Here is a 12,478-nt window from a genome sequence, read left to right on the forward strand (position 1 = left end):
GACTCGAAACGCCTGGAACAGGTATCTTCTGCGTGTATTGAAAGCCGTAAGTTGGTGTCCCGAGGCGTCGGCTTTCGTAGCCGAACGCCAAACTGTCAATCGATTAGATCGTATCGTCAGCCGCATCGTCTTATTGACCGGAATTGGCAAACATGACCGGAATTGGCTTATACGGGGTTGTTCAATAAGCTTTGCGCTTCAATAACAGCCTAAGCTTTTAACATTAGCCTAAATTTATTTTACTATGTTGGTACACTCGTCTTATGAGCGTATGGGAAGTTTCATTTGAATATGCCAATTAATTCCTAATTAACAAGCATCTTAGTATCGATGTGTCATAGTATTTTGTTTAAGATGGAAAAAATCAAGTGGAACAGGATTAAATTTCAAGATATAAATCAAGATTAAATTTCTATTTTTGCGAGGTTTAAAAGTAAAGAAAATTTATGAACGAGTGTAGAAAGTATATAAGGACTTTCAGTTAACTACTCAATTAAAGATGTGTTGCTGAATATAAACTTGCTCATACAAGCCTTGAAAACGTCAGGGACGTGCAAAAACATCTACAGTACATGATATCGTAGAAATAAATCAGGATATCGTATTTGTAAATCGTAAATCTCATTGTTCAGTATAACGCAAGTATTGGGTTTCAAAAAGCTGGTAGCCGCATTCGCTGAAAATGGAACAAAAACGCAATGAAACTTTCTCGGCAACATTAAGAGCTTTTTCGAAAGGAAAAGGTGGATTTTGGGCATTGAATCATCACTATGGATCCTTCCATCTGTTTTCAGACCGAAAGAAAATCATGCCTGGAAAGCGTTTTACATCAAATGGTGACGTCATAATAGCTGCGGAAGCGTATTTTGCAACCCTTTAAGATTTTCGCTTCAGGGATGAAACTCATAAATTCATCAATCTCGTTGGAACAAGTGTATTAATTACGCTCAAATAGTACTCTCAATAGTACTAAAGATAACTGCTTTCCGATTTCTTTGTCCACAGTATTGTTGCGGACCGTCGCAGTAGAACCCACCAATAGATGGCGCACCAAGCATGAACTAAAATAATTCTCTAGTCGGCTCAAAATCTCTGAAAAACTGTTACTAATACATGAAATCCCACGAAGTTTAGGAATATTTCATACATTTACTCAAACTGTCTCTAAAATACTCAATAATTGGCGCGTTTCGACCATATTGGATCGGAGATCGGATGGATCAGAATTTGCTTCGAAATCGCCATGAATTGGAGTTACTTTTGGCCAACGATTTTACCAAAATCGCAGACTCCTGCTATCGGCATTTCTCGAATAACATGAATCCATTCTCGAATTAAGCGGGATTAGTTCACTACAGGGAATGTCAGCCATTTTGGCTCAGCGTCCAGTCGGTGTTCCGTTTACCTCGAAATGCCAACACAGCAGCTCACTGTGTGTTCTCCTGTTACTTTTAGGATATTAGTTTTCAAATTGAATCAAGTGAAACTTGGGAGCAGAACGAACCTTTTGCACATTCCCAAATCCCGCCCGAAGTTGAAACAAAACCGCCAATCCCAACCCACCTTTTGCCGTATTGACCTTTCAGGTGTCACTTTCCTAATTTGGCACAAAATTTACGCTGCAAATTGTAAGCCGGTGAAGTAAAACTAATGCACGGCATACCAATTAACGTGAGCTCACCTAAGTTCGGCTTCCTATCGTCGGTCGATACGTTTATTTTGTGCATGAGAAAACTCTGTGCAACAATTAAACCGACACCGAGAACGGCCAACGCACCGGCTTCGGGTGCACCGGGGCCACTCCACATGCCGGCCGGGTTGCCGGCTTTATGGGCCGACGAGTGCAGCACCGTTTGGCCTTTCGGAAGCAATCCACTCTAGTTGCATCAATAATTTTATCAATCCCACTTCCCCTTTCGCTGACCTCCGACCCAGCCCGGGCCGGCAAGATAGATCATTGCATTGGCCTGGTGGGCGCCCCTCTTTCTATCACGCGAAAGGCCGATGACGTACCGAGAGGCCCCCTTTACATCTCGGCTGGTTGGCGATGGTGCACCCTTTGTTAAGCCACCCAGCCCCGCACCGGAGCCCAGTCCCGACGGCCGGATGCGGCTTCGCAAAGCTCTCCTGTAGGTCAAAGTTGAGCCTCCCGTCGGTCAGTCAGGCCGAACCGGGGCCGAAGCGAATGGAATCGTTCCGTCGTCGAACGCAGCGAACATGCCGCCGCCTTCCTCGGGTAGATCCGGAAAGCGTTTGGTCGGATTACACATGTCGCCAGGCCAAGGTTGGGTTGGGCTGGGTTTTATCGTTCCCCGATGGGCCGGGTTGGCCCACAGTTGGTTCCGCTTCCCGGAAGCCGGTAACCTGATTATTGGAATGTCAAACAATGCAAAACAAGTTTACGAATCATTGGTTGGCTGGGCGGGCTGTAGTTTGTAAACTTTTGCCCCCTGGGTGGGACTTGCTGGCTGGTAACGACGTGAGCCAGGGCACCGTGGGAACCTTGGTGGCTGGAGAAAACTAACACTTTTGCAACTTTCCTCTTGGGCCAGGGCCACTTAATTACTTACGCCGTGGGGGGCGGGGACCAGAATTAATCAGCCGCTGAGTGCAGCAGACCGGGCGCTACTTACGTCGTGAGTTAGTAAAACATTTTCCAGCTCCATCTCCAAAGTGGCTGAAATGTTTAAGCAACCTCCCCTGTTCGCCATTGAGCTACACCAGATGCACCGTTTTATTAGTGTTGCGCTGTAACTGTTTGCGTTTTACTTGTTTTACCTACAACAAACTTCGCCATTCTATGTTCACACTCCGTTTCCAATCAATCACACTCGGACGCTCCGACCGACCGATACCGATTCTTCATCTAAAACCAATTGGTTATTGTTTCCTGTTGTTGCATGCTTCCGCCTAAGTAACTGCTGCTAACTGTGGGGTTTATGGGGCGTCTGAAGGCAGCCGGCGCGCCTATCTACACATCGCTCCAGAATTTTACGTGCCGTGAGCCTAACTAACTAACTGGTGCTAAGGCTCGCTGGGAGGCAAATATTGAAATGAACGCGACGCAAAAAAATCATAACACACACAATCACACGCTCCACACACCCTTGCGCTGTGCACTTTGTGGCGTTGTTCTTGTCTTATGCTCTCTTGTGGTTTCACTGAATTCGCTCTCTTTCTTACCGCTGCGGCAGCCTGTTAATGGTAATTGGTGTGCCTTCTCCGCCTGGCAGCGCATCAGAGCGCGTGCCCTAAGTTTCTAGTGTAGCGAGTGCGATGCGCTAGGTGGGCCCCCCCGAGCACCACCAAGCCCTTTGCTAAGCCCTTCACCGAACTACGAACTAAGTTGCTTCTTAAAAACGTAAACACCTTAACCGGCTTAAAACTGGACTGGAGACACCAATGCACTTGAAGTCCCCAAGCATCACGCTCGCTTCGGTGGCGCTCACCACAGCGCGCTGGCGGGTGTTCATAAACCCGTCCAGTCCATTGACATTCCCAACCTGGCGACGGTTCATATATCGCAGACGGTTGGTCTGTGGTCAACCCAAAATTACCATAGAAATCGTATGAAACTCCAAATGTCGCCCTTTCAATTCAGGGGGCAATAAACATAAAAAGGATAAAGGGACCCCAAAGTCCCGGCACCGGGGGTCACCCACAGTAAATCGACAGTAGTTTACACCTTGAATCACTACCCGGTGCCGGAGGAGTCTCTCCGGTCTCTGGTGGAGCTCTCATCAACGTTCATCACCCGCACCGGACCCGGACATAAACTTCGATGACCGCCGTGGGTGTATGTGTCCGTTAAATCAAATCCCCAACACGGCAGGGCACCCCACCCGGGGCGAAGATTGCGCCCCTGGAGCGCCCGCATAACCTCATAAAACCGGGTAATGGATTTCGGAAGCGGTTTTATTTTCAATTTTTTCTGAATCCCCGATTCCCACATGCCCGGATCGGGTGGCCTATTGTTCTTGGGGCAGCAGCATAAATTGCTTCCCACCCAAGGAAAAGAGAAAGCAATCATTCGGCAGCCCGGTCGGGGGGGGCACAACTGCACAACAAGCAGCCCCGCTAGGGAGTCGCGGCAGATGTGGCACTATCGACTTCCGGTGCAATAAACGATTAAGGACCGACCCCATAAGGCGTGAAAGCGAAGGCAATAAACCACCGTTCGGTGACCGGTTCGATCGCAATCGCGACCGTCGGGCGGTCGGCTTTGAACTTGACCCTTATCTCAGCCCGTCCCGACCCGTCTGTTAACGTTGCTGGTTGTGAGAGGAATCTTAAAGGACATCTTGCGGCCAGCGGCCCCCTAACGAAGAATGGGGCACAAAAACAGGGTTGGGAATGTCACGGAAATCGAACCGACCCGTCGAAGTCGGGCCGGGTCGGGCATCGTTACTCCATCGCTTGTGGTGACGACCGAGCCCGAGCCCGAGCGTGGACGCGAAGGACTTATTACTGGGACGACTGTTGCTGTTGCTGCTGCTGCTGCTGCTGCGCCTGCTGTTGGGACTGTCGTCGGCAGGCGTTGTTCTTCGAAAGGTCCGATTCGGAGTTTTTCAGCTCCATCGCCAGCTTGTAGCCGAGCTCCGGGCGACGGTCGCGCCCTTCGACCATGGCCTTTATCTGCGGGTAGGGCAAGAAGAGTGAGTGAGTGAGTGTGCATGAGTATAGATTTCCCGAACGCGATAAGTGATTGAAAACCGTTTTCGGCCCGCCCTGCGGATGCTGCGCCGCACATTCGTTGGTCCGCAATCCGCAATTTCGCTGAGTGCTCCAGGTCCGGCTCCAAGTCCGATCCGTTCTGATCCGGGCCCTCCCCGGGGGAGTAATTAATTTCGTGTGAAGACCGTGAGCCGCCCTCGGGCAACTAAACCGGGCAGACCTTTCAACCCCGAACCGAACGCGGGGCGCAGCAACATGGCAGGGCCGCCGGGCCGAAAATCGGGCTACGAACCTCGCGCGATGACACGATGACGCCGTTGCTGGAAATCACCGTTTGCTTGGTGCTCTCGATGTCGTTCAGGTCCACGCCCCGGCAGCAGTCGTCGATCAGGATCGTCCGGTAGCCGGCCGACAGCGCATCGATGGCCGTTGCACCTGCGGGAAAATATTGAACGGTCGAAAGGTGAAAAGAGAAACACAACCCAAAATGGCCGGGCCGCGGAACAGCAGCGGACAGTGACAGTGACGTGGCACAGTCGGTCGGCCGGCCGGCCGGCCGGTCGCTCTATTAGCAGATTAATTTGGTCAATTTTCATTTATTTAATGAAAAATCCCCACACAACGCCCTTCCCGCCAGCCTTGCCAGCCGATTTCGGGCGTTTGTTTTCAATTCCCCCGCGGAATGGCTCATTATATTGGATGGGTGAAAAAACGCGTTGCGTTGCGGACTGGAAATGGTTTCGCAAACGTAGCACAATTTAAAAAATTCCACCTTCGATTCTCATAAATCTCCACTGCACCAAACAATGCACGGGCCCGGGAGTGGCCCCGGAAATGGCACTCAAAAGTAGAGCGGTAATTAAATAAAATGGCGCAGAATATTACATGCAGACAGTCTCATATTGACATAAGTCCACCGCCCGGACCGAAGGGCGCAATTATTTTGCAATCCGGCGCGATTCCGGGGCGAGCGAACTGAAATCCGAACTTTAGTTTGAGCCCGAAAAAAAAAACGGGCCGGATTTTTGTACGTTCCGTCATTAGTTTGGCTTTATACCACCAGTTAATGACGTGAAATTGAGTTCTCGGCCATTGAGCCAGCTTTACATGCAGAGTTTCCGGTTGCCAAGGTGAGCACCAATTTGTACTGGCCAAAAGCTTTGCACATAATTAAAAAACCAACTTGGTTTTTGGCCGTATGAAAGACAGCGGTGGAACGCTGCCTGGAACAGATTGAATTGGGTTGTGAAGTTACAAAAATTATGGCGAAAAGATAAACGAAAAAAATATCAACGAGAACGAAACTATCAATAGAGCGCAATGTACGAAACTATCATTCACGGCTGATTGGTGGTAAATGTGAACCGGAGCAGAAAGAAATCAATGCTTCGCCGTTGCCGGTGCTATTCCGATGGTGGCCGATGGTGTTGCCAGGGTCAACCAGCCCGGCAGCCCACTTACCAACGCACACGTCGTACGCCAGGCCGCACACGTAGATATCGGTGGCACCCTTCAGCCGCAGCTGGGCGCACAGTGTCGTGTCCGAGAGCTTCTTGTTGTCCCAGAACACCGAGTACGAGTCCACCTCCGGGTTGGTGCCTTTGTACACCTTCACGCCATGCTCGACCACCTGCGCGCGCGTCGCCATGGGAACGAGAAGAGCATAAACCGTGAACCCTACACTTCCGCTTCGCCACGGACCGGACACCGCCGCTTACCTTCAGGTCCTTGTGCAGCTCCGACCCCCACGAGTCCTGGACGCAGTGTCGGGGCCACAGGCGCTGCTTCATCGGTGGTGGGCCGGCAAAGATGACCGTATCGTAAACCTGTGCATTGTCCGCATTCAGCTGCAAGCAAAGAGCGAGAGACAGAGCAAAAACCGTTAATGTGTTTCAGCCGATCGAACCGCGGCCGCGGCCCGCCACGGTTGAAAACTACACTCGGCCTACCGGACTGGTCGGATGGATCGGTCGCTGTTTGATGTTGTCGATGAACGAAACATGATCGCTCGGGTGCCAGTCGAGCGAGTAAAACACCGCGTCAAAGTCCACCGTGTCCAGCAGCTTGTTGATGGGCTCGATAACCTACGGCGGCGCGAACGAAACGAAAACCGGATGATCAAACGGGTCGCGAAGCACGCTGACAGGCTGTCCACGTGGTGCGTTTTCTTTTGTCACGCGGGCACGCGGGTCTCAATTTCAGCTCGCCCATCAGCCCCAGAAGTAATTTAATTCGCCACTCGAACACGTCCACGGTCGGCCGGCCGGCCAAGTGACCAAAACCCACCCCACGGTCCCACGGAGGCAATCTCGGCCCTGTCATACCAGTCTGTCCGCGTGTCACGCAAGTCACGCAAACACGCACCGCACACACAGCCACACACACCTGGAGCTCGGGCGGTTCCCGGACTCCATTAAGCAAACGCTACAATGGCCACTGCGCTTTGGTCCGGGAAGAAATGGCAACTTGGTTGGTGTGTCGATAAGTGCGCTGTTTGCGAGTCGCAGCACTTCAGCCGACCGTCAGCCGGCGTCCGATGGGCAGCAGCCGCAGCGTTGGGAGCAACAGGTTTTCGGAAGTGCTTTCGTTGTCCTGGCCACAGCCACAGCCATTGTCGGTTGCCAGTCTGCCCGCAGATCCAACAGACTGGAAGGGTGACAGCTTTTATTCGCAACAACGTGGCAACGTTGGGAATAAAATGTACAGCATCAATCGATAAATTGCCCATCATTTTTCGTACAAATCTGGCTCCAATAATCCCCGTGCTTCGTTTGCATCCATGCAGAAGGTAAGGCTTTTAGTGCTAGACTTCACTTCGAAGTTTTGTGCAAGTGTCGCGATAGCAAAATTTTGTGCCACACAAAAACAGCAGAAAACCCACCAATTAGCAAAACATACATTTGACTTTGTTTCGCGAAGAAATATAGAAAATATGAATTCGATAACGGAATCCGGTGTAAATATCCGGTGTAAGCTACCCAGTGCACTGCATACGGCATATTTTCAGGGGGATTGTGAATATGCATCACGCATTGCATACCTGCAGGCGTAATGAAGAAGTTCCTCAACACTATTGAGCGAAAAATTGATTCTCAGAAGTAACGTTTCGTTGCAGCAGCAGCATATCGTGAACATTAAAAATGGCGTCCGTTTGGGCCATTCGTTGGTGCTTCCGTCTATTATTTATGCTCCCATTTAGTTGCCAATTGAAGCGGGCGCTTTGGGAAATGGAAAGCCCCCCCAAAAAAATGTGTGCGTTCATCAAATTTATCAAACAACACCGATGTTTTCTTCGACCCCGTCGAACCAAAAAGGTTGAACCGCTGCCCGCTCACTGTGGCTCCCTTGGCCCCGTTATCTGATCGGAACTGAGGGGCGCCCCAACGGGCGGGCGTTATAATAACGTTTCATTAAAACACCCCCACCTCGCTGTAGTATCATGTTTCTAACCGATTTCCATTTATCATGCTGCGGTTGCGGAAGTGCGGCGTCAATAGTGGCCCGAGTCACCCTCATCGAGGCCACTGCCACGCTGGCTGTGGCTGGGCTGCAGGCAACATCAATCTTACCTTCTGCCGCCTGCCGGTAGAGAATGGCATTAAAATATTTTCTGATATTCCGGTTTTTTCTTTTGCTGGAACAAAACCCTATTCTTCGGCCAAAATGAGGGACCTTTCTCTCTCTCGGTCGCATAGTTTCTTGCCACACGGGCCCAGGCTCGGAAGCTTGGGCCCCCCCCACAAGAAACTATCGAAAGTTTCCTCAAACAAAAGGAAGTTAATTAACGACTCTCGCCCAACTCCACCCAGGCCCAGCGTGTCCATTGTGTCCAGGCGGTACTCGGGTGCCTGGGACCCCAGGTCCGCCCCGGCCCCCGAAATAGACCGAACGGTTGCCAAGCCGACGGTGGCTCATCTTTATCTGGTCTTGCACAGGCCTTCTTCTCGGTCGGTTCACTCCCGCACGGAGGGCACACCGGGTCATTTTCTTCTCCGGTTGACAAACTGACCTCGCAGGACGCCTGAGCCATGGGCCCGGCAAGCATGCTAGGGGTGACCAGGGGTATATTAAATTTCCGTGCACGGATTGGCATCCGGTCGGGAGTGTATCCTTTCAGGGCACGTCCCCGAACACTCTGCGCCTGTATGGCTGTGTGTGTGCGTGGTGATGTGGTAGGCTTGTCTCTCGCTCCTGCACCAGTGGCAAGGTGTGTTGAACAAAAAAGACCGCCTCGGAGAGCAACAGCACATTCTTCGGTTCCACTTCTGGCGAGTAAACACCGGAACGGTGTCGAGCTGGTAACCCGAGCTCATGAGCCCGTCGTGTGTGGGTGAAGGACAGGGCTCAAAAGTAGCAAACCTGATCATCTATCTCTCGGGCCCGGCTCCCAGGGCGAGGCGAGACGAGGCCCGCACCTGTGGTGGCGCCCTTTCACCGACGCCGTCACCGCCATCGGCGTGTTAATGTGTTGACTCTATCCTCGGCCGGTCCAGGAGGACCCAGAACCAAGGGCCGTGTTTAGAAATTGAAAATAGCTTTCGACTTCCTGGCCGCCCGGGGTCGCTGGTCGCCGTCCTTGCGCCGTTGGGATAAGAAATGCTGTGCATTCCACGGCCCCGGACGTCAACCGGCCTAACGGGGCATGGGTTGCGAGCGGAAGGAAATGTTCCAGCAAATTGAGGATATTGAATGCCGTTGCGCCATCAGCACGAAGCACCGGGACCACCGGGCGCTGCATAGGCTCAACCGGGCCGTAGTGGGGCCGTCTGCCTACAAAAAAAATCCATGGTCAAGCTTATGAAGTTGTCACTCGAGCGGTCCCCACAGCGGTCCAGGAACCGCAGCGGGCTGATCGAATGCTAATAAAGCGCCACATTGTTTCACAGTGGTGCAGCGGCGTTTCCCCGAGAGAGGCCGAGGTGGGGCACCGCACCGTTTAGTATGCCCGTGTTTTCCGTTCCGTGTCTTCCATTCGGCTGCATTATTCAGCGCTGCAGCACTGCTTGGTCCGGCGCACAAGATGGCGCCCGGCTTGACCGCGTGCAGGAATGTGCTCGGCGGATGCAAATAAAATTAACTGCAGGGCCCCGCCTGGGTGTGGCGGAAAAAAGGTCCATCCAAAGGGCGCGCCTGATCTCACCTCCAGCCCGTTCTGCTGGGCGCTACAGTTGCTGATGTTGAGCGAGCCGCTTATGAAATCGTTCTGCACGTCGACGATGAGAAACGAGCTGATGGGACGGACGATCTGGAAAGAAAGTGAAGGGCAAAGAATTTTAATTACTTCGGAACCAGGGTTGAGCAGGGTCGGTTGATTACGAATGGGGGCTGCTACACAAATAAACCAACACGGAACGTTCGGGTGAGGGCCCTGTGAAATGATTAACATTCAGATAAACATCGATAAATTGACAGGCTTCGTAGCCACGTCGAGCCACGTCGAATTGTCAACTCAGTGAGAGCTTTGATTGGTGGTCAAGGCAAAGGAACGATCCATTTGACCACATGAAGGTGAATGAGAGTCATGATGGAGTGAAACAAACGATCCATTTTATGAGCCTCGCCGTAGCTTGTGAAACAGTTTAGCAGGAAAATACCAAAAAAGTGTCTCACTCCTAGAGCGTGCCCGGAACCGGTCTAGGACCGATTCAGACGCGGACCATAACCAATGGACCAACGGAGAACTTACACGACAGTACCATCGATGACACATTTACTAAGACGACATAAAGTCATATCAAGAAGTGACGAGTAATTGTTATACGTAAGACAGAGAACAAGTAAAGGGTCATTGTGTCCTGTTACGGACAGCCGCGTATCAATTCCGAGTTCCAGGTTGAGTCGTCGTCTCAAATCAACGCTACTCAGAATGGAGCCATCTAGTCTAAAGGTTCGAGTTGTTTTTTTCACAAGTTTCGCAAAGATTTTCAGTTTGCTGGCGATTAGTGAATTGTAATCGAAATTAAGGACACCTGTTAAGGCTCATTTGGCCACCTCTAATACGTAGAAATTGCAGCTCGTTCGTAAGTCATCCGTCGACCTCACGTTGGCGTTGCATACGCTTCATCGTCCGTCCCAAGAATAATAATAAAAAAATGTCAACATTAATATGCATTTCTGTTGGCCTTCGCCTTCCCCAATTTGAGCTCCACAAAAAGCACAACCAACAGCGAAAACACGACACGCCTGGGACCCAGATGTCGTGTCGCGGATCTTCGCGCGGATTTAGCTTAATGGGTGTCGGTGAAAACCCAAAATGAAGAAAAATCTTCCGAAAACATAAACCTCGCCTGCCGCCGGCCACCAGCCGCTTGCCGAACGGGGATATCAATCTTGTTTTGCATGCTCATTTCCACACCATCGGCGCAAACAGGCCCTTGACAGGGTGCCCGTCAGCTACTCGGGCTTAAGTAAATCTTCACCGGTGACGTGATGGCCGCCGGCCGGTGGCGGGCGGGTTCGTCAACGGAAGCCATCGCGCCGAAAAAGGACACACCGTTGGCCTTCCGGGGAGGGGGCTGGGGCGCAAGTGGGTGCTACTTGTGCCGCACTCGAGCCCCAAGTGTAGCGAACGCGGCCTCTCTCGCTCACGTAGAGAGCCCGTGCCGCTGCCATATATCCTTCCGGCAAAATTATCATCAATCAAAACCGCTTATCCAGCCGTCGGCAACATCTCGTCCTCAAGTGCAGCGACCGCCCATGCCATGCCACCGGGCGCCACGGCCCACTTCCTGGCCCACGGAGGAGTCACGTTGGCGTTGTTTGACTAAACGATGGCAAGAAGTCCGCTGCAGGATGAAGGCAAATTATCGTCCCTTTTTGGTGTCGCCCCCGTGGGGAAGGAAGATTCGGACCCCGGGAGTGCATCCCACTCGGGATGCGTCCCGTGCACAAGGGAAACACTTCCGCCCTTGTGAGGACCGGGCAATACCGACGGCTTGGTCCAGCTATTGTTACACATTCCCTGTGTCGCTCTCTCTCTCACTCTCTCTGGCTTCTTCGAGGTTCGGGGCAAAAAAGGCGGCCAAATGACAATCGGCCACTCGAAAGTGCTCTACATACGCCGGCTGTCTCGGGTGCCGGTGCCATAAGTCCGGTGCTAGATGAATGGCTTCATGTTTTTGGCTCGCGGCCCCTACAACGATAAGCAACGATCCTTGCTTCCTGATTATGTGACCCATTTTGCGGGCACTCGGGGACTGCAGTAACACCCTGGCCGGAGCGCAACATAATCGGCACCATCGTCATCATCATCATCACCACCATCGTCGTCCTCGTCGTCCTCGTCGTCGTCATAAGTAGTCAGGGTGTTATCGTGACGCAATCACCAGCCCAGCCGATGGGAACCTTCCCGGAAGTCGGCCACCAGCGTGACGCAGCCTTCGCAGCCGGGGCTGGCAGGTTGTTCATTTCGAGCCCGGCGTGTCGACGTTCCCACGGCGGACTTTGATACAAACACCGCGTAACCCCCACTAGGATCTAAAGGGAGTTTAATACCCGCGTTCAATTCCTTCGGAAGGACCCTCCAGAAGGGGAGCTCACGTTCGATATCAGATGGCCGCCCCCTCACCTCAAACTAGGGCCGGGGATGGAGGGGGCGACGCTAAGCCGAGCAGCCGGAAACGTCGTCAGCCAGATATTCCCGAACGTGCGCTTAATCGCGGCACGGAGCCCACTCACGCCCCGGCACAGGGTGGCCATAAAGAAATCGATTATTGAGGACGCACACAGGCACACAACAACAAAAAAGCGGCGCCAACATCGGAAACAATCGGAAGGCAGCGGCAAAGTTGAGCACAGGAGACTT

At 52.1% G+C, this 12,478-nt stretch overlaps 1 protein-coding gene across 3 annotated transcripts in view; it reads right to left on the minus strand.

Moving 5' to 3' along the window:
- Positions 1-2,757: 2,757 nt before the first annotated feature.
- The window catches only part of LOC131211170 (nicotinamidase), a 52,552-nt gene continuing 42,831 nt past the window's right edge, over positions 2,758-12,478 (minus strand). For all 3 annotated transcript variants that reach the window (XM_058204543.1, XM_058204542.1, XM_058204544.1), the window contains exons 4-9: positions 9,815-9,919; positions 6,624-6,758; positions 6,393-6,521; positions 6,136-6,304; positions 4,967-5,109; positions 2,758-4,635 (exon numbers count right to left, since the gene is read on the minus strand). In XM_058204543.1, coding sequence (XP_058060526.1) covers positions 4,465-4,635; positions 4,967-5,109; positions 6,136-6,304; positions 6,393-6,521; positions 6,624-6,758; positions 9,815-9,919 — 852 coding nt within the window. In that variant the 3' untranslated portion in view covers positions 2,758-4,464. The remainder of the gene's footprint in view (positions 4,636-4,966; positions 5,110-6,135; positions 6,305-6,392; positions 6,522-6,623; positions 6,759-9,814; positions 9,920-12,478) is intronic.

The sequence above is a fragment of the Anopheles bellator genome, chromosome 2 (genome assembly GCF_943735745.2).
Source record: "Anopheles bellator chromosome 2, idAnoBellAS_SP24_06.2, whole genome shotgun sequence".
NCBI lineage: Eukaryota > Metazoa > Arthropoda > Insecta > Diptera > Culicidae > Anopheles > Anopheles bellator.